The sequence below is a fragment of the Dicentrarchus labrax genome, unplaced genomic scaffold (genome assembly GCF_905237075.1).
Source record: "Dicentrarchus labrax unplaced genomic scaffold, dlabrax2021, whole genome shotgun sequence".
In the NCBI taxonomy this organism is placed as follows: domain Eukaryota; kingdom Metazoa; phylum Chordata; class Actinopteri; family Moronidae; genus Dicentrarchus; species Dicentrarchus labrax.
Window position 1 is genome coordinate 6,757,766 of NW_026136711.1, and position 21,513 is coordinate 6,779,278.

General features: G+C 41.6%; 1 protein-coding gene across 2 annotated transcripts in view; it reads left to right on the plus strand.

Moving 5' to 3' along the window:
* plxnb1b (plexin b1b) overlaps positions 1–21,513 on the plus strand; it is a 108,926-nt gene that overhangs the window by 72,050 nt on the left and 15,363 nt on the right. Inside the window, exons 7-17 of one of the 2 annotated variants that reach the window (XM_051414891.1) lie at positions 5,200–5,328; positions 5,641–5,741; positions 7,838–7,970; positions 10,587–10,743; positions 12,348–12,456; positions 14,754–14,862; positions 17,317–18,297; positions 19,625–19,759; positions 19,869–19,991; positions 20,971–21,064; positions 21,208–21,374. In XM_051414891.1, coding sequence (XP_051270851.1) covers positions 5,200–5,328; positions 5,641–5,741; positions 7,838–7,970; positions 10,587–10,743; positions 12,348–12,456; positions 14,754–14,862; positions 17,317–18,297; positions 19,625–19,759; positions 19,869–19,991; positions 20,971–21,064; positions 21,208–21,374 — 2,238 coding nt within the window. The remainder of the gene's footprint in view (positions 1–5,199; positions 5,329–5,640; positions 5,742–7,837; positions 7,971–10,586; positions 10,744–12,347; positions 12,457–14,753; positions 14,863–17,316; positions 18,298–19,624; positions 19,760–19,868; positions 19,992–20,970; positions 21,065–21,207; positions 21,375–21,513) is intronic. The other variant, XM_051414892.1, reaches the window with a different exon arrangement.

Here is a 21,513-nt window from a genome sequence, read left to right on the forward strand (position 1 = left end):
ACAAGAGTGGACTTGCCACTGGGGGGCACTTAATAGAAATGTCTGTACTTTTCGGTCACATTCAACATTCTGTGAGTGCTCAGATAGATGGGAGGATCATGTGAAGCTCCTCTGAAGTGGCGTTGTCCTCAACGGGCTGTTTGATTTCCGAGGTGGTGCAGTTGAATGCAGGGGGCACAGTTGAGAGTCACAGCGGGGTCACTTATGGCAGTGTCTCTGTGGGTTCAGAATGAGGTCGGGGGAGGCTTGGTACGCAAGGAGACACATGGAATTGTTTGGATGTTGTGGACAGAAATCAAAGGAAAGCAAAGGACATTGGCATACGTAATTGCATAGAACATATCAGCTAAGAACACGTGTTTGTTGGGAAACATAAAAGCTGTTTAGGACCAGGTTCGGCTTGTTGATCACAAGAATAGGGTATTTATTCTATATATCTATTGAGATTATTGATAACATGAAACACTGGATTAAGCAAGAGGGTCAGTGGAGCAGGGAGGTTGCAGGGGCCCCTTCATATCAGGAGTTTACAGATCGTGAGCTCTCCTCTGCACAGTCGGCCCTTTGTGCCATTCTACTTTTCTCAATGGTGGCTTGTGGTTGAGGCCCCCTGCACAACCAGAAGTAGCACAATGACAGCCATTAACATATTTCTGCACAGTTACGTCACACAGAGCCAGCTAAACCCTGAGCCGCACACGGTGACCAAGATAACGGAGCTTGTGCACTGTCATCGCTGGCTGGCAGACACATTCACTACCCAACAGAGACATTCATTCAGAATTATGTAGAGATATCGGTCATAACAGCAGACAGTGTCAGAGTCAATGTCACTCTCATTAATGGACACATTGTCAGTCTGTCCTCCTCACTGCAACCAACAACAATGAACATTTAAATTTAAACTTCGCTAGCACCCTTAACTGTTCATCTGATGTACTCTGTGTGTAAAAGACCGACTTTCAGACACAAATAAGCCCCAAGATCCAGAGAAAATATGATAACAAAGTTGTTCCTCTGTTTTTTTACACTTATTCATTCATTTACAGTAAGCCTATGCCCTCTAGTGGCTGTCATACTCATAGTGATATAAAAAATTATGTTAAATTGGTAAACTGGGAGTTTTGTTGTTTTATTTGAAAATATATTTAACTAGACAGTCACTCAGAAAGCACGGACCTCCGCCAAGGCCAACAGTCTAGTCTTCTATGATACACAAATCTGTATTCACACTTTAATTACAACAAGTTCGTGCAAAAAATATGGAATTCCGGACTAATCTGGAAAAATCACATCCTGTATTACTTTCTAACATGTGCTGCATTTGTTTACAGTGATGTTTGAGGTGGCTGTTGCGTTTTGTTGTATGTTTAGTCACTGCACCTAACCCTACAGTAGGTAACATTTATAAAAAAATATATTTATTATTATTTTATTTGTTGCTGTATTGGCTAAAGCTTTCACTATTTCCTGACAATAGTACATAAGACAGACAAACTGGAAAAAACAGGTTCCTCTGGCTCATTTTAGCGCCTCTAATGGCATTTGCAGGAATCCACCAGGCCTTGATGAAAACAACCAATCCGAGCCAAGGAACGTGTAAAGACCCCACCACCCCGGTTGGTGGCTTGACTGTAGTTGATTGTTGAGCGTCATTCCCAGGGTTCCAAACCGTATTTGACAACCTGGGAATGAGACTCCACAATCATCATCTTTCGCAGCTCTGATTGGTTGTTTTGGTTCAGGCCCGGTGGATTCTTGTAAATACCATTAGGAGCACTAGGAGGAGCCAGAGGAACCTGATTTTTCCACATATTATCTGTCTCATGTTCTACTGTCAGGATATAATGAAAGTTTCAGCAAATATGAGAAAAACATTTTTTTGGGGAAATTACCTACTGCAGCTTTAATTACAACAATAAAGAAATAATTCATGTATCTGCCCCGTGATTGAGATTGGCTCCAATATGTAATGGTTTCTTTCTTGGCCCATGCCACACTCTTCCACCAGTAGTTCTTCCTTATTTCTGCTGACAGACACAAAGCCCACAAATGGCACCCAAAACATAATCTCCTTGGCAGGGGTAATAAATGTTTATTCAAGTATGCCTATGTTGACATCTTTTATAAGGTATGTACAGACAGAAGGCAAAGTGCAGTTTGGTCTTGTGTCATTTCCTGCTGGATCGCTCACACAGTCCCGTGCAGTAGATCAATTAAAAGGTCTATTCCTGCCTGTCCACCCTAAACACCGGGTAATGGAGCAGCGACTATGCACATTAAATACTTTAAACTTTTTAATTGTTGTCTGAGTTCATCTATTAAGTTTAAGCAGAAAACTATTTTCTAGTTATGAGGCATGAGGGCACATGAGTCAGAATAATTTATTTACCTCTGCTGTGAACTGTGCTGAAATACTTAACATTGTTTGATACTGTCTGTGTTTTAGTTTGAAATGGGCTCTTTGCTTGTTGTTGTTCGATCACTTCACACACTCAGCAGATTCTTTCCCAGCTGATTAAAGCAGTTCTCCTCTTTAGATTAGAGTTTATGTCTGTTCTCACAATAAATCATGGCGCTTCCTGCCTGCCCGTCCAGTAGTTCCTCGATTGGCGAGCAGACTTTGCTTCTTATTCTTTGTCTTTATATGCCTGCTGTATCAGCGTTCCAAAGCTCCGCTGATATTACATGAAATAAACTATATGGCCAAAAGTATGTGGACAAATTACAGCCATTTATGATTGTAAGAGCTGAATATGTGATTCCAAAACACAAGTATTAATGTGCTGCTGTAACAGCCTCCACTCCTCTGGTTTTCATTAGGTCTTTCAGGGATGTCGTTTATTGTCAGAAATAGAATATAATATTCATAGGTATGTTCTCATTAGTGTAAAATCACCTGAAAATAAGAATCATTGTCTTTTCGTCATCTTAGAATGAGCCATGTTGAACCGCCCTGTTTCTACAGTAGCCCAGAACGGACAAACCAAACACTGGCTGTAGATAGGGCCTTTCCATTTCTGACCGTAGATCCTCCTAAATGTTACACACTGGACCTATAAGTAAATTTTGGCTGTCATTCAGTAGTTTCTGGTATGAAGTTATTTTTCAGATATTTCTACGAGCGATATGGTACTTTAAACGTGTTTTGCCTGAAGGAAGGGTGAGCAATACAAAATGATCATTTCATATTACCTTGAATTTCCTTGTCTGTTGTGTATATTTACATAAGAAAATGTAATCTTATGTTTTGATTGCGATACGTCAACCCCCTCCCACCGTTGGTGACCTCAGGCCCCTGGCAGATAAACATGGTGTGCTGTGATTAGCTAATTGCAGCTACTGGGAATAACAAGGGAGCTAAATGAAGTTAAGCTGGTGTTCAAGACACAGGAGCCAGTGTGACTTTCAGGGAAGTCTAATTGGTGAAACCTCACCAGTCTCATAAACTGTTGCATGAAGACTTAGATGCTGACCAGTGAGGATTCCATCTCTAAATGTTTGTTTTGTTGAGGTCAGTTCAGTGCGTAATGCTGGAAGAAAGAGGGGTTTTGTGCCGCAAGCATGCAATGGCTGTTACTCAGAGCTTCCAGATTAACTTTCACTCTTACATTCCCTACTCCTCCTTTCACATCTGTATTTGTCTTCTATTTTATCGGACATATATTGAGTTATTTGTTTTTCCAATTTGCTAACATTTTGTCCTGCCCCTGATGTGCATCCCTTCTGCTCTTCTTTTACTTGTTTGAAGAAAGCGATGTCATTTAGTCAATTGTCTGTTTCCCCTTCTTTTGTGTACTTTCAGGAAGTTATTGTAGTCTGGACAGACAGGTATAACAGCCTGGCCAGTGTGTCTTTGAGGATCTGTGGGATCAAAGAGTGACACTGCATAGCTGACCTCAAATCCTCCACATACCTGGAAAATGGGATTAGCTTTACGGAGACGCCCTGGCACATCACAGGCCAGATTGGGGAATCCACACTTCCACCTGACCTGTGCTGGATTTTCCCATTAGAATGATTGCTGTCCTTGTTCCGGCAGAGTTCCCCTTACAGTGGAATAATGACGTGAGATGGAATGGAGTTGAAGTTCATGCTCCTGGATATAGCCTCAAACGGCTGATGTGGAGCTGTTGGTCAGGCTGCCATTTGGTATTAACTCACATTACAGCACCTCTAGACTTTTAACATCCTGCACAATGTAGGACTGCTCACAGACACCTACAACTAATGTTGTTAGGTTGTGTGTTGGCACCGACTATCTGGAATTGTCTCTTCATGCTGTCAGACTCATCTTTGTCTCACCATCCTGTGGTGCAAGATTGGAAATCTGGACATATTTCTTTTTCCACTTCATTTTGATGCTATCTTTTGTGGTTGTATGTCAGAGCATTTAAACTGTGTGTTGGCACTAACTATCTGGATGTGTCTCCTCATGCTGTCAAACCTTTGACTCATCATCCTGTGGCAGGGGTAGGCAACCTGCAGCTCTGGAACCGCATGCAGTTAGAAGACATGATCTTACCAGACCTCTGTAGTCTGTTCCTCATCTCTGCTTGAGTTTAGTGGCTTGAGGCTACATTAACGGCTACTAGCATAAACACATGCTAATCTCAGAATGAACTGTCAGTGGCTGAGTTTAATTCTGGGTAGTGTAGATAACAGGTTTTTACAAGGAAGAAAAGATCTGTGGTTCTGCTGCCCCCTTTTTTAAAATAAACTATCCGTCGTGAATCGGACAGTGTTTAGGAGTGCAGTGCAAAGTCTGTGGAGTTCTCTTTTAGAGTTCTGTTGAACTACTTCTTCAACTCAACTTGACATCCACTTATTAGCTTTTTGTTGAAGCTTTCCACCACATCACATGGTCTTCATCAGTGTATGGAGTTAGCTCAGCGCTCATGGAGACAGATCTGTTGACATGCATGCTCAGTAGCTAATATGATCCCATTATGGCACTTTCAGGACCTGAGTTTCTGACCTGTAGTAGCTCTATGTAGCAGTGTTTTTGTGAATGGGTCCCCGTTTTGATAGTTCATGACCACATGCACAATATGAGATATGCCATAACAGTGTTATGAAGATTTCAAGAAGGAAAAATAATTAAACTGCCTATTTTTATGTTCTCATTTAAAATGAAGCTTAACAGAAGGACAGTCTTACATAATCACAACATTCATGTGTATGTGTACATTTCCTCAGGTGTTCCTTGGACCAAACGGCGAGGTGGAGGAGTACGCCATCACCTCCATTCAGCAGAACGCAGCTATCAGTTCAGACCTGATACTGGACCAGAAAGAAGAACATCTCTTCATCATGACTTATAACATGGTATATGCACACACAGAGACACAACATACAGTAATTGCACTCTTGTAGCCTCATTTTAGTCTTTTATTTCTAGACGCGTCCTTCCTGTGTTGCGGTAAAAAAGCTAAATAGGAATCACTTAGACTCTTGTTTTCTGCTCCAATTCTCTCTTCCAGTAATTCAGACAGTAGTTAGGATTATTCTAATGACCATATTTTCATTTTGCATTGTCCACTGGAATATGTGGGCCACCTATTCTGTTTAATCAGATTTCTGGGAGCTTAGTGTGCATGATTTGCACGACTGAACATGATTGTGTTGTCCTGGTTCCAGCTGCAGAAAAGGCCGGTGGCTGAATGCCAGCAGCACACAGACTGCCTCTCCTGTGTGCTGGCCCACGACCCCTACTGTGGCTGGTGTGTCCTGGAGGGAAGGTGAGATAATCTCCAGTCCTGGATATGTCCTAATCAAGCATTTGATAAACAGTGTCTGAAACTGAACTGAATTTACTACTTAATCTAAGAAAAAAATAGCTCATTTGTTGTTCTCATACCACGTATGCTAATGCTAGTTCTAGTGAGAGGAAGGATGTTTTATTTTCTTTTTGAAAAGGGAAAGGGAAATGTTTTGTTTAATTCACATTTAAAGGACCAGTGTGTAGGATTTAGTGGTGAAGTTGCAGATTGCAACCAACTGTATGTTGCCCCCTTTCCAAGTGTGTAAGAGAAACTATGGTGGCCTGTGAAAAATGCAAAAAGCCCTATCTAGAGCCAGTGTTTGGTCTGTCCATTCTGAGAGAAACATGGTGGTTCAACATAGTGGACTCCGTAGAAGAGGACCCACTCCCATTTGTAGATAAAAACAGCTCATTCTAAGGTAACGAAAACACAATGATTCTTATATTCAGGTGATTATACACTCTAAGGAAAACATGCCCATGAATATTATATTCCATTTCTGCCAATAGATCCTCCTAAATGTTACACACTGGACCTTTAATGTACTCTTACTCCTGTTATACGCAGTACTGACTGCTTGTTATTCTGTTGTTGCTTTAAATTGCAAAATACATTATAAATGAGCTGCTCATGTTGCTGTGAAATGTTTTCACTTAGACTCACACAGGTCTTGTTCAAAGAATTTTTACTGGGAAAAAAAGTACAGTGCTGACGCATGTATCAGTGGACAAGAAAACTGCTGGCAACCTTGTTAGTTTAGTGGTTTTGCCAAGTCATCTTAAAAAACGAGTGAGTGTGGTCTGCTGGGATTCTGTTTGAGCCTGATGAAAGAAATCCACCTTTCCATCCCATCTGTGTCTCCTCCCCTCTCCTCACTGCTCTGCCTCACCACCTGGCCTTCCTCCTCCCTCTTCCTTCTCACCTGGATGGTTTTCCTCTCTGCTCCTCTCTTTCCATCTTCACTCCTTCCTTCATTTTCTTCCATTCTTCCTAGCTTCACAACAGTCCTGTGTTATTGTTTGGAATATGTTTGTCTTTCCTTGTTCTCATCTTTTTTCCAACTTGTTTCACATGTTCTACATTAAATAGTTAGCACCTCTAAGCCACTGAGAAAAACATGTTGACAATCCAGTCGGTGTGTAGTTTTACAATCGTAGTGTGATTTATGCATTTTCAGTATGAACTGAAGATTATTTTCATGGTGTGAGTTGTAAATTTCATAGTCATAATTCACTTGCCACTAGGGCACTAGCATCTCAGACCAAAACAATGGGCACTACATCAGACCAGACTCCATAGACAAGATCAGTAATGTTACCTCACATATCATCGTTACATTGTAAAAAGTTTACATTGTCAAAGTGTACAGACACAAATAAAAACAAATTCTTAATTCACAGTTACGTGCTATGATGGCTGCTGTATAATGTTAGCTAATCCTTGGGGACAAATAGACCTGTCAAAGTCTGTCCACTAAAAGTTGTTGTTCTTCTAAGTCAGTTATTCATTATGGAAAGGATCCCTACAGAGATAGACATTTTGGTTATACAGAAACAACCATAATATCACTGTCGCTCACCACTAGACTCCATGGATGAAACTAGTCATTCCACCTTACATATCATTATAACTTTATTCAAAGTGGACAGATACAAAACCAAAAAACTCACCTAAACAGTCTATTACACTTTTCCAATAATCACCATTTCCGTTTTGGTCAAAATAAATCCTTAATTCACTGACATGGAACCACAATAATACAAACAGCAGTTTCAGTCGCTCTACTCAGCTGCACTCGGAGCAGACTGGCTATGGAAACAAACCACAGAGAGGCTGCCATAGCAACACAGGCAGATGGACCATAAGTGCCGGCCCAGTACACCATGATTTCATTATATCTTTACATAGATACTAATTGTTTGCTGATATATTAATGTTCTATATCTCATATAACCTTTATGTGTGTATTTTATAGATTTTGACAGTCAGGAGAGCCTGACTTTAGTTAACAACATAGGTTCACAAGGTTGTGTACATGATGTAACCGGGCAGCCTTGGTGTTGTCCCTGCAGATGTGTGTTGCAGTCCGCGTGTGCTCGTGGAAAGCAGCCGGGTCAGTGGCTCTGGAGCTTTGACATGGAGCAGCAGTGTCTGGCCATCCAGGACCTCAACCCTTCCAACGTCAGCAGGGAGGAGAGCAGGACGGTAAGTCTGCAAAACAGTTACAAAGCAAAACTGTTGATGTACATCTACCAGTCTGAACACGTCCTTAGAAGGGATTAAAGTCAGGATGGGGAAACACATCTTTTTTTGGTTTCTGTTGACGGCAGATTAAGAAAAAAATCATCCACTTCAAGCACCTATAGGCTTTTCTCAAGAATATCTTATCCAATACAGAATACACAGATCAGATGCTTGTACTGTGTCCATGGCCCCCAACAATAACATAACCTCACATACCAAAACACCACAAAGCTGAGGCCCACATATCGCCTCGCGGTAACTCATCCCACAATTCCTTATCAGCTGAGCTGGGAGCTTTACTGTACGCTGGCTGTTGGTACTGTGTGTGTGTGTGTGTGTGTGTGTGTGTGTGTGTGTGTTGGATATGCGAGTTAGTTTAGTGTCAGAGTGTCAAGAGAAGATAGTGATCAGAGCCCTGTCCTGTCATGTCCTGGTGCAGTAGAAGAACACACTATCAGTCATCTGTGTGGAAGATGGTGCCCGTGGATAGCAGCAGAGACAAACATATATACAGTAGACACACTGAGAGGACGACTCAAGAACATGTTGTCCTTTTAAAATGTCTGTATAAGTCTTATAAAGTGGGTGAGTGTAAATTAGAGCAGGTGGGATTAAATACGTGTTTATGTGGAACTGTGAATATAGTGTGACCAACTGAATATGCTAAATGTTAGGTTTGTTTTGTTCAAAGTATTTTATTAGCTGTTTAACTTCTACAAACCACAGGTAAGCCTAACCTATTGCACCATTACATATTTACAATTCAAAACACATATTCAATGGTTGATATGACAACCGATTTATAAACACGCAAAGAACACAAATGGGGTAAGAAAAGAGAAGAGAGGTACAAACACAAAATAAAAATAAAAAATACAATGATAAAAAATGGGCAGGGGGGGTGTTATATCTATACATTTGAAATGCCCGATACATCAATCGTTTCTACCTGATCCAGGACTAGTTTCAAATCTATGGAATGGTTAATGCCACAGCTTCTGACAGCCACTGTACATCCTGCTAGCATATAACTGTAGAGGCACTGATGCTGACCACTGAAATAGCTGACATAAAATAGACTAATCAAATAACATTACCCTTATGAGAGACACCGGTTACGCACAGAATTGGATCAAGTACCAAACCAAGAGTTACATTGAATCATGCTGAATCTATTATATTTACTAAACATTGCAGAAATGATGGAATATCAGCTCTTAAAAGTGCCGTCGTTTTGTTAACTTTGCTCTTAAGACTTTGCTGTAAAGGCGAAATCCATCAACAGAGAAATAATGGCCAAATATTTTTAAAATGTATTACTTTTATTTGATCATTTTTCATGTGTAAAAAGCAAAACATTGTAGTTCAGGCTTCACAGTTGTGAGAGTTTACTGCTTTTCTTTCATGAGATAATAAAGTGATAATCTTTGGCTTTTGTGGCAGTAGTTTGATTGACAGCACTGATTGCCACCACTGCTGAACACACAATCCAGGAAACACACACTTACACAGACTTCATCCCGAGAAAACCCAAGGAAACACGTCCCTGTGGAGGTCATACTGTTTGACTGACAGATGATAAGTTGGAGCTGCAGTGCAGAAACACCACCTGAATGGAGCCACAATAACAAAATATAATAAATGGTCAAGGAGTTTGAGCAGTGTGATTCATGTTCCCGCAGCGTTGGAATCTAATTTAGTTTTCAGATCAAATTATTCCACATTGACATTTTACAAGTGAGCCGATCAGATTTATGTGTTCAGACAGTTTAATCACTTACTGTCATTATGACCTTCACTGCACTCAGCTGTGAACACAGAACAGGTGTGGATAACTCTGCCTGTGCTCTTATTCTGCTTCTACACAATGTTCTGCATGCTCTACCAGTCTGTGGCTGGATGTTGGTTGTCCTCTGCTCTACCTGTCGCATCCAAGTGTCAACATATTGTGACATCACACATTTGTTTCTGGAGTTTTGAAGCCGCGAGTTTGGCATTATGGTCGTCACCATGACAGTTTGTCGGGGCCAGCAGAGGTGACGTACTGCTGTTGTGCTGCGCAGTTCAGACTCGTCCGTAGCAGGAAACAACGGCTCTGTCCATTCTATATGCTGTCAGAGATCACATCTGATGTCAAATTGCGTGGGAAAAAGGCTGAAGAAAACTCCATCAGATATGAATGGCCACACTGAGCTGTGTTGTAGCTCCTTGGGGGTGTAAGAAAATATTGTATTGTATTATTGATATATTATTCTGTGATCTTGTATCCATTCTGCTAGATAGCAGTGTTGTAAATGTTACATACTGGAGCTTTAAATCACTGTAACTGACCATCTGTTTCTGATGTTTATTTATGTTTTGAGAAAGGGTTAGGCAGAATGAGATTTTCCTTCTCCCTCGGTCATGGAATGTGTAAATAAAGTTGTGTTTTGATTGGGAATCGCCTTTTATTTAAATTTTTTCTGGAGTGGTGCATTATCATGAGCAGAACAAATAAAAATGAAATGAAATATGGACTTGTGTCTGAAGTGATCTGCCAGTAGTTTGAATGAGTGTTAATGTTGGGTCTTTCCTCAGGTGTCTCTGTCGGTCCCAGGACTTCCAGTGTTAGAGAAAGACGAGTCCTACTCCTGCTTCTTCCAGGACAGCCGCAGTCCCGCCGTTGTCACTGAGAGCGGCGTCACCTGCCATTCTCCTGACCCCAGCCGAGTACCCATGGTTCCCCCAGGACAGGGTGAGTGTGTTTTCACCCTAGACCTGACTATTGTTCCTGGAGCAAAGCTGATGAAGCTGGAGTTTAATTACTGGTTTGAACTCTTCAACTTTCTGACTGGAGGATTTGGCTGCATCCTGTAATGAGATTAATCTTTGTGTGTATTTGTGTATGTGTGTGTTTGCATATACCTATACAGTTCAATCCCTGTGTCCATGAATCTGGGCTAACCCAACCCATTTTTTTCTAAGTCGGCTTACACAGCAGGGGGTAATCTGTATTATAAAGCATGCAACTCTCCAAAAATGTATTTCATCAAATGAATCTATGCTTTGATAAATGCTTTGGTTTTATTGGTTTGGGTGATTGTTTAGTGTCCTGAGCACAACTTGTTGGTTATAGTCAGTGGCAATGATTAAAGGGGCTAAATAAAAATTGAAGCCTGTACAGAGGTCACACTCACCCAAACACTCACCCAAACATTCACATGATTTATATGTGTGTGTCTCTCTCTCTCTCTCTCTCTCTCTCTCTCTCTCTCTCTCTCTCTCTCTCTCTCTCTCTCACACTCACACTCACACTCACACTCACTGGTTCCCATGCCTGCATTCCTGAAACTTGCAGCTTGTTGCAGTTCTCATGGTGCCGGGCTCACACAGAATCAGCCTGGGGGGTTTACTGAGATACGGACACACAGGCTATATTTAAGGATCTAGCTGTGGCTTACCTTTGCTTAAAGAGGGTTAGTGCCAGCGCTCACTTAATAAAAGACAGAGCTGAAGGCCTGTAAGGGCAATTGTTGCTTTAAAGTTGGAGATCAGATTCTCACCTGACTGCTGCCTGTTTAACAAAACTTCAGTTTTAACTCTGGGTTGTCCAAAAGTCCAAAGGACTGACTCTTGATTTGGTGGCAGATCTCACAGACACTAATTAAAGGTCCAGGATTTAGTGGCATCTAGCGGTGTAGTTGCAGATTGAAACTTCATGAGAAACTAAGGTGGCCGCGAAATGCGTCAAAAACGCCAAAAACCCGACAAACTAAAAAAAAACAAAAAACTCAGTGTTCTGCTAGTGGTTATTTCTGGAAGCAAGCTGGAACCATAAAGCTTTACAGATCAATGTTTTTATAACAACAATGGATCTAATGTCTGTGCGTCATAATGGAGCTCTCTTTATGACACCATGACTCCACTATATCTTTATATATATAATAGTTTATTGCTGCTGTACTAATGTTTTAAATCTCATCTGTATAACCTTTTAAGTATTCTATTATTTTTTACCAAGTGTACCCGTGCAGTGTAGCCTCTTTTAGCTTTAAAACGGGGAACCTTACAGTGTTGAGCATTGTGCCCTGCTGTGTTTATGTCTGCACTCTCTGTGCTGAAGATTCAGGGTGCACATGGGTTCTATTAGGTCTCTGTGTTTTGGCTGTCTGAAACCAAACCTTCTTCCACATCCTCTCGCTGTTTTGAGAAACATCGCACTCATCCCTTTTCTCATTGTCTCTGAATCAGAGGCTATAAGCCTGGCCAAATATTTTCAGAGGCCTGCTTGCTCTGCCCTGTGCTCCGGTGAAACATGATGTTCATGCTGTCTTTCTCTCCGTGTTTTGTTCTCCTCAGACTTTGTCACAGTCACCCTGTCTCTCCGTTTTGGCGATGTCACCGTCACAGCAAGGGATTTCACCTTCTACGACTGCACGGCTGTTAAGCAGCTGTCTGGCAGCATGCCGTGAGTTACCCACCGATGATTTATCAGCTCTCGTCCCGATGTGCTCTGCTCACTGCACACCTTATAATCAAGTCTGTCTGAGACTGTTTCCATTTTGTACCCTGTTCATTCTTTGTCAATTCACCCTCCACCTGTCTGACTTATGTCTGTGTTTTTCCATTTATTCTTACTTGCTCTCCTGGTTTTAATTCTTCTCTCCAAACCTGTGACCCTGTACTTTAAATACTCTCATACTTCAGCCAGTCATTCATTCATGTCCATATATTCCATGATATATATCATTGGTGGCCCATGAAAGCTGCAGGCATCTGACTCCTGCCCCTCTCTCTCTCTCTCTCTCTCTCTCTCTCTCTCTCTCTCTCTCTCTCTCTCTCTCTCTCTCTCTCTCTCAGTAGTCTTTCCATCTCAACATATACACATCACATGGCTCGGCTGTGCTGGTTGAGCCTGGGTTTAACTGTGAACACAGTTCCACACTGACTGGCTTTGTTCAGGATAGATCTCCATCATTTAAGAGGTGGAAGACGCTGGGCCTCATGCTTTTCATATTTTTATCCTAAACTTCCATATTGGCATTCACCAAACACTCAGCAGCTGAGAATTTTCCAGCAACTACTGAACTGATCAGTTGCCATACCCAAATGGCAATAAAATCTGAAAAAAATCTTTAAATAAACCCCTCGCTAAATTGTCAAGAAATGATGATGATATGGTGAACTGACTATGAATTTTGCATTAAATTGTACACCGATCAGTCATGACATTATGAGCACTGACAGGTGAAGTGAATAACACTGATTATCTGGTTATCATGGCTCCTGTCAGTGGGTGGGATATATCAGGCAGCAAGTGAACATTTTGTCCTCAAAGTTGATGTTAGAAGCAGGAAAAATGGGCAGCATGAGGATTTGAGCGACTTTGACAAGGGCCACATTGTGATGGCTAGACGACTGGGTCAGAGCATCTCCAAACCTGCAGCTCTTGTGGGGTGTTCCTGTCTGCAGTGGTCAGTACCTAACAAAAGTGGTGAACCGGAGACAGGGTCATGGGGGCCAAGGCTAATTAATGCACGTGGGGAGTGAAGGCTGGCCCGTTTGGGCCGATCCAACCGACGAGCTACTGTAGCTCAAGAACAAACCTGTTGGTTCTTGCATGAGGCCTTTTGATTACTAGGAGAAACTTTCAGTAGGCTCAAAAGCAAATAACAGTCCAAATGTATCTGTTTCTTGAAATTGATAGTGTAGTATGTAGCACTACAGCTACAGATTAGCTAATATTTTGACTTCTGATGGTGTTTACAAGTGTTGATAATCCCTGTACATATCTTTTTGTCACTTCAAACATGTTTTTAGGTTTAAAATATAATATAATATATATATTGTTTGACTATACGTGATACACCTTGTCTTCCCTATTTGACTGTTTTTAGGGCTGTTTTATTATGTCTTTTTACCATGTTACCAACTAGTACAGAGTACAGCTGACCAAATGTACTAAAAGATTATCATAATGTGTCAAAAATATAACTGATCACATCATCAGTGAATGTGTAAAACATATTTTTCAACTCTATTTTCTTTTTACGTTGTTGTTGTTTTTGAGGAGGTCTTAGCACACATTTAATCAGTTACGTCAGTGGAACATTCCAGAGCACTGAGAACAGCGGTGTCTGAACATACTGAGCATTTTCAGATAGCCTCCTAGCAGCAGCTTCATCGTAAAACTACAGCAACTAGTGTAATCACGTCAAACAGATACCAGTGGACTGGGTCCTCTGCTGATAAACTTCCATTAACAGAAAGTGAGGAAAAAAAGCTGCTTTGTTTGATAAATGAAATAAACTGAATAATAATGAGCCCTATTCAAATTGGATGAAAATGTAGTGTGTTCCGAACGTCACTGTGCCGAATACTTGCATAGTATCCTCCTTTGCTGTGTTTCCAGACATGCTCCCTCTATCAGCCTCTCACTCTGATAAGAAACTGAGGCTCAATTCAATTAGATCGCTGACCTTTCTTACCTCTGGGGCCAGATTGGCAGTAATTAGATTACTCTGCGCAATACGAGCTACAGTAGCTATATCTCTCTTTCTCTATTCTTTCCCCACTCCCTTTTCCCCTCTTCTAGATAAAAAGCCCATACTACTTCTATTAGACCTCTCTCCACTTTTCTCTCCATAGCTCCTAACCCCGACTCATTGTTTTCCTCTCCCTTTGCTTTTTTGTGTCACCTTGCACCGTGTCCATCCACTGAAGATATTATTTCTAATCTGTACATCCTGTTGTTTCTGTGTGCAGTTGCCGAGGTTGTGTTCTGAGCCGATGGGGTTGTAACTGGTGTGTTCACCAGCACTTGTGCACCCACAAGCCCACCTGTGAGGAGGGGGTGATCATCTACAACCAGCATGTAAGTCATTCAAACAGAAGATGACTAATTGTACCATACTCACTCAGGTGTCAAATACAAAGATTTACATACTTGAACTATACTCAGTCACTACTCAGGCACCATGTTATATATTTGTGGAGACTTGTGCTCTTCAGGTATTTAAGTTATTTGGGAAAAGTGTCTATTGTAAGTTGATCAAGCTGAGATCAAGTAAATTGAACTGACTGGAAAATTGAGGTTTTGTAGTGACAGTAGGGCTGTGTATTTGAAAACATTGGGTGATACAGTATGTATCATGATGCAGGGCTTACGATTCAATATGTTGTGATATATTGTGATTTAATAAAAAATAGTATAAGGAACACACAACCATATGCATAATATCTGAGTTAAAAAAGTTAACCTTTTTTATGCAACTGGAAAATTGGGATCTGCATTTGTGACTGTCAAACATCCAACATCACAGCCCCCAGTTTACGCTGACAGCACTGCTATTTAGCGGTTGGAGGTATAAACACAAAAATCAATAGTGTTTTTGAGAATTGATACAATATCATAAAATAAAATATTGCAATATATGTTTAGATATTTTCTTACACCCCTAGTAAACAGTAAGTTATGTTTTTGTATATTCCACAACTGCAATGGACGAGGCAATCATGGATCATAATGGATTATGAGCTTTGCGGATTGGATTTGGATTTACAGAATGGATTCTCTATTCCTCTTCCTACTTTTAGATGATTTGGACATCCAGATTAACACAAATAGGAAATTAAATCACATTTGTGGTTCTCACTGAAAAGCCATGTTTTTTTCTTGGTTACACTACTAACACTCCTTAGCTAAGGCTCTCTCATGCTCTCTTCACACAGAGTTCAATACTTGCACACAAATTGAGAACAAAGACCTGCGTCATAGTTATTCAGCTATACAGCCTGGTTTCACTAGGTACTAGTCAGTCTATCAGGTTTGCAAATCTTCAGTGGACACGGTTTCTTACCAAAATATATATAGTGCATTCTGGAAACCTTAAAAGCTGATTAATTTATCTCCTTCTCATAACAATTTTCTGACACTTTTGAAAACTACGTTGAAACTACTACATCATGCTTGCCAGAGAGCAGCTGTCTGTGGGCACGTTAACCTCCAGCAACTGCCACTCAGTGGAATTATGTGAAAGATTGACTGGATTTTTTTATTTGCATCATAGATATGTCCTTCTATTTGTCCTTGTGCACATACCTGAGAGACAAACAAAACAGGGACCTGCTCTTAAAAACATTATTCCCTAGCGCTCCTAAACATCAAAAACTGTCTTTAAATTGCTGAGACATTACAGTTTCCCAGTGGAAGTTTACATTCAGTGTTACTCACCAACATAGACTGTGTGTGTCCTTGAAGCCTCAACAAAAATGCTGAATGCAAATCCTTCTTCACAAATCATTTGTATTTAAATCCTCCATTGTTTACATCCATTTTTGCCATGGATAGATGACCTAGCTTCCAGTTTAGCCCTCAGTTAATTTGAATGGGGATACAATTATTTAGTCTTGCAGATCTTCTAGACTTTCCAAATGTTATTGGACTGAATGGATAAAATTCTGAGAGTGAAACAAATCATTTCGTGGGGGTTGTGATGCTCAAATAATTGTATCCACCATTTTACAACTGCTTCTTTCACAATGTAAGCTTAAGGGAAAAAGTCTTTTTGCTGTGATTACATGGTTTGGCCACTATGTCACATTGGCTTCAAAGCCAGGCGCTCTGGTGTTTGCTATCTAGCAGTCTTTTTCTGCCCTGCCTTTACTGTAGATAACCTGTAGATCAGAGGAATAGTGTACAACCGTTGGTTGGACTGTGTCTTGCATCACCTGCACACTAGTGCATGTGTGTCCTGGTGCACGAGACAAACAAAATGGGATCTACTCATAAACAACTGCTTCGTTGCCCTACTAGAGGTTGAAAACACCCCACAGTACCTGTAAGGAGGCAGACAGCATGTAGTCTGAGTAAATCATCAATTATATCTTTAATACACATTTTCTCCCCTTCTGTTGAACAGCTGTACAGCACAGTTAAGCTCTTGAATAAAACAGGTACCAAACAAAGACATGATTCACTTACTGGTTCCGTTATGGTATTTCCTCAAACTAAAAGCACTTGAATGTGTTGGTATGTGTCCAAAAGTACTTGACAGGAGTATTTTTGATTTATAAGAACCTGGTAAGTATATAATTGGTCAAAGTTGTCCTGTTTAGACCTACATCCATCAGTGCCGCTGCCTCATATGCCAGAACAAGCAGACATTATTTGTAACAAAAATCATGCATGTGTCATAAATAAAAGCAGGGTACCTGTGTAACATCATTTAAGTTCAGTTATTGCCTACTTTCATTTTCCTTTGTCCATTAGTTTTTTATTTCTGTCTCACCCTCTCCTCATGTCTTCCCGTCCTGCTCCCTCCACCAGTTTAAACTCCCCACCTCAGCTCCTCCCACAACCAAACCTATTAAAGTCATCACAACACCCACCACCACAACGGCTGCCCTGACAACAACCACCATGACAACCACCACCACAACTCCCACAACAACAGCAACAAAAACAACAACAACCATGGCTACAACAACCGCAGTCCCGGTCACTGTAGCAACCACTCAGGAGCCAACCACTCCTCCTGCAGCCACTACTCCACCCACCACCACCACCACCAGCCCTGAGCCAACCACCCCGCCCACCACCCTGCCCCCTCAGCCTGCCAGCACCTTGCCATCCACCTTGCCAGCACCCACTACACCTCCACTCCCTGAGGTCACCACCAGGGAGGAGGTAGAGACTGAAGCAGGAGAGCTTGTTGTTGTCACCCAAAGTGACACCAAGGGCGTCGCCACTACACCTAGTATCAGCATGGAAGCCATTGATTTGGTGCCTGTCACCATGGCTGATGGTCTAAGTGGAGATCTGGACCCTGTGATGCCTTTGAGCATCCCGCCCCATGACCCAGACATCTCCCCCTTAGAGGTGGTGACAGAGTCGCCCCCCAGCGATGCTCAGGAAGTTGAGGGAGCCTTAAGCGTGGCAGAGCCTCCCACCCCGGCCTCGTCTGGCTTCCCCCTGCCTACGCCCTTCCCTGTGGGCGAACCAGGAGACTCTGAGCCCTCCCTCTACCTGGACCTTACCCAGGCTCCTACTCCAGTGCCCACACAAGACTCCCAGACTGAGGCAGTGAGCCCAGGGACTGACCCTGAGGTGCCCCTCTGGCCAAAAGAAGAACTAGATGTCCCAGCTGAGAGTGCTGTCCAGCCAGAAAATGACACAGCCACATTTTCAGCTGCCACTGTGTTGTCAGGTGACGGTGAGGTTGACCACGCCCCCCCATCCTACCCCCACCTGCTGGATACTGACTCAGAGCTGGACTACCAGTATGATCCAGCCGACGCCTTCCTGCCGGTGAGTTCAGCCGCCTCCCTCCTCCTCCTCCCTTCTTCTTCTGCTTCATCTACTTCTTCTTCTCGAAGCTTCAGCAGCCACCAAGTGCTCCCAGCTCCTGACTGGACTCTATACTCCTCCTGGAGGAACAAACAGGTTTCCCTGTCTGCCCTTATTTCCCTGATCTTCCTTTATCGTCTGACACCTGTGTTCTTTTTGTTGTTTTGCTTTTGCTTTTTAGATTGATCCCAAGAAAAACAACTGCTCCAGTGCAAGCTGTAGCAGTTGTTTTTTGTTTAAATGTTTCATGTTTCTGCATTTTTCACATTTACAACTCAGTATTACCTTGAAATATTCATTTTGAATGATGAAATTTGAGGATACTGTGTGTGTTTTTGTTGGAATTCAGTATTTCTCACACTGGGTCACACACTTATTCGTGCATCTGGAAAAGAAAAATTAGAAAAATATACAATTAACCCTGTCAATTCCCGCCCCTTTTTTCTCTGTGCTCCAATAACAGTTGAGCAAGCCTTGGTCAGAACCTCACTCAACCTCCTTCCTGTACTGAGATATGCTGTGTTAGGCTCTCTATGTTGAAAAGACAACCACATTTTGAAGATGGTTAAAAGATAAAAGCAACATATATATATACAATTTTAAGTTAGCTAATGTTTGTAAAACGCTAGCTAAACTACATCAAAAACAGAATCAGTATTATTTTCAAGTAGGTTTTCATATATGAGCAATTGTTAGCTTTGCTAGTTAACTAAATAGATAGCTAATGTACATTAATTATTCGCTAGCTAGTTACATCTGAAGGCTAATGTTAGCTAAATGCTAGCTAATTAGCTAGTTAATGATTTATGTATATTTATGTATGCTAGTTCGCTAGTATTTTGCAAATATTAGCTAACTTAAGATTTGACTATATATGTTGCTGTTTTTCAATTGTTAGCTTAGCTAATTAGCTAAATAGATAGCTAATCTACATGAATCATTAGCCAGAAATTTGACATCTAATCACTGTTAGCAGTAATCCCCAGCACCTAAAATCTAAGTTCTCATTTAAGGCAACTCTCTCCAGCTTTCAGCTAGTCTATGTTTAGAATTCAACAATTTCCGACTTTGACCCACCCAGTGGTATTATCAAAAATAAAGTGGGACACACCGCTCAGGTCCAGACAGGATTACAAGTAAACTTAATGCAAACAGTAGGGGTTTCACCTCACTGGATCAGAGGGAAATATAGTGTGTGTGTGTGTGTGTGTGTGTGTGTGTGTGTGTGCAGTGAGGGGGAGAGGACTTGTGTGTTTATACTCTGTACATATGTGTATTGGGGAAACAGGGGGACGAGGGCTCCTACGTCAGCTGGGGTTCTTCAGCTTGTCCCTGTGTGGAGAAGGTGCAGGGTTCATCACTGCTCCCTGTCAGAGTGGAGAGGAAGATCACCCTACTGGCCCACAACCTGCACCTCTATCAGGTATACACCACACACACCCTCGCACACACACACTCTTTCTCAGCCTCAACACATGTCTGTTTGCCTGGCTCGTGATCTCTTCACCCAACAAACATCTTTGTGTGTTCAGGACACAGAGCTGGACTATGAATGTGTGCTGGTCATCGAAGGGCAGACGGTGGTGGTGGACGCCTACGTGGAGACTGATGACACCAATCCATCCAACTTTGACATCACCTGTCAACTACACCAGGTCTGATAGTGTGCTGTCACTCTTCATAACATGTAACAGATACAGATTTTATTCTCAGGGTAGAATTTATATCAATGATGATAAACTAATGTTTTTTGAGACTGGATTAAAGGGACAGTCCACCCTAAAATCAAAAACGCATATTTTTAGATTAGATTAGATTCAACTTTATTGTCATTGCACAAGTACAGGAACTAGGCAACGAAATGCAGTTAGCATCTAACCAGAAGTGCAAAACAGTAAAGTGCAGAGTAATGTGCATATGTAAAATATGAACAATATGTAAAAAAAAAAAAAAATTATAGATATATATATGAATATGCTAGCAGGATATTTACAGTATGAACAGCATTAACAGAATGAACGAGTGAGGTGAATACACTAAGATATATACAGCTATTAAGTTGAGATATTCACAGTATGAGGTTGACATTATATACAGACAGCTAGATATGATTACATTATAGGTAGATATAAATACACTATAGGGAGATATGAAAAACACAGAAAGAAAGACAAATTTGACCTCTTACCTGTAGTGCTATTCCTCCATCTAGATTGTTTTGGTGTGAGCTGCTGAGTTTTGGAGATATCAGCCATGGAGGTGTCTGCCTTTTCTCCAGTATAATGGAACCAGATTGCACTTGGCTTGTGGTGCTCAAAATTTTAAAAACTCTACAGCAATGTCTCTTTTCAGAAATCACAACCCATTTACTCAAGATAATCCACTGAGCAGTTTGATGTAAGAACTATTTTCTGTCTAGCAAAATACACCTGCCAGCCATAGCTGAACGTTAGGGTGCTAGGTGAGCTGTGCCGTCACAAGCACAAGCCTCTTCCATTAGTAGGTGCACGCTTCCCTCAGCGCAGTGATACACTGAAAGAAAAGTGTTCCTCTTTTAGTTGACGTTTCATATTGTGACTTTGTAAGAAAACATAGTGTGGCTTTTTTTTAATGAAAGCATTGTTGTTTGTCCAGTACACATATTCTGCTCCAGTGGAGGAATACAATGCCATGGTGTATGTGAAGAGGAGGGACACCTTCCATGTGGACAGCTCTACTGATCTATATGGTGAGGTCAAAGTGTGTCTCAACATACAGCTGAGAGTGATTTTGCAATTTTTTCCACTGATCCATCACCAACTTGACAGCAACACTCAATGTCAACACACATTAACACTGACTGATGCTCTTGTCTGTCTGTCCTGCCCTCAGTCACTCTGTACAACTGCTCTGTGGGCCGCTCTGACTGCAGCCGCTGCCATACAGCTGACCAAAAGTATGGGTGTGTGTGGTGTGGTGGCACTCACGCTAGCTGCTTGTATTCAGACTCCTGCAGTGAGCCCGTTCAGCAGACATGCCCCGCCCCCGTCATCCTCTCTGTGAGTACTGACCTTCGACCTCTTCACTTTGGGAGTGTAGGAGACACATAATACATCATTTGAGATGCTTATAGTCACGATATATCTTCATATTTCAGATCAGAGCTCTTTCTTTACCATACATTAGTTTCAGAATTGA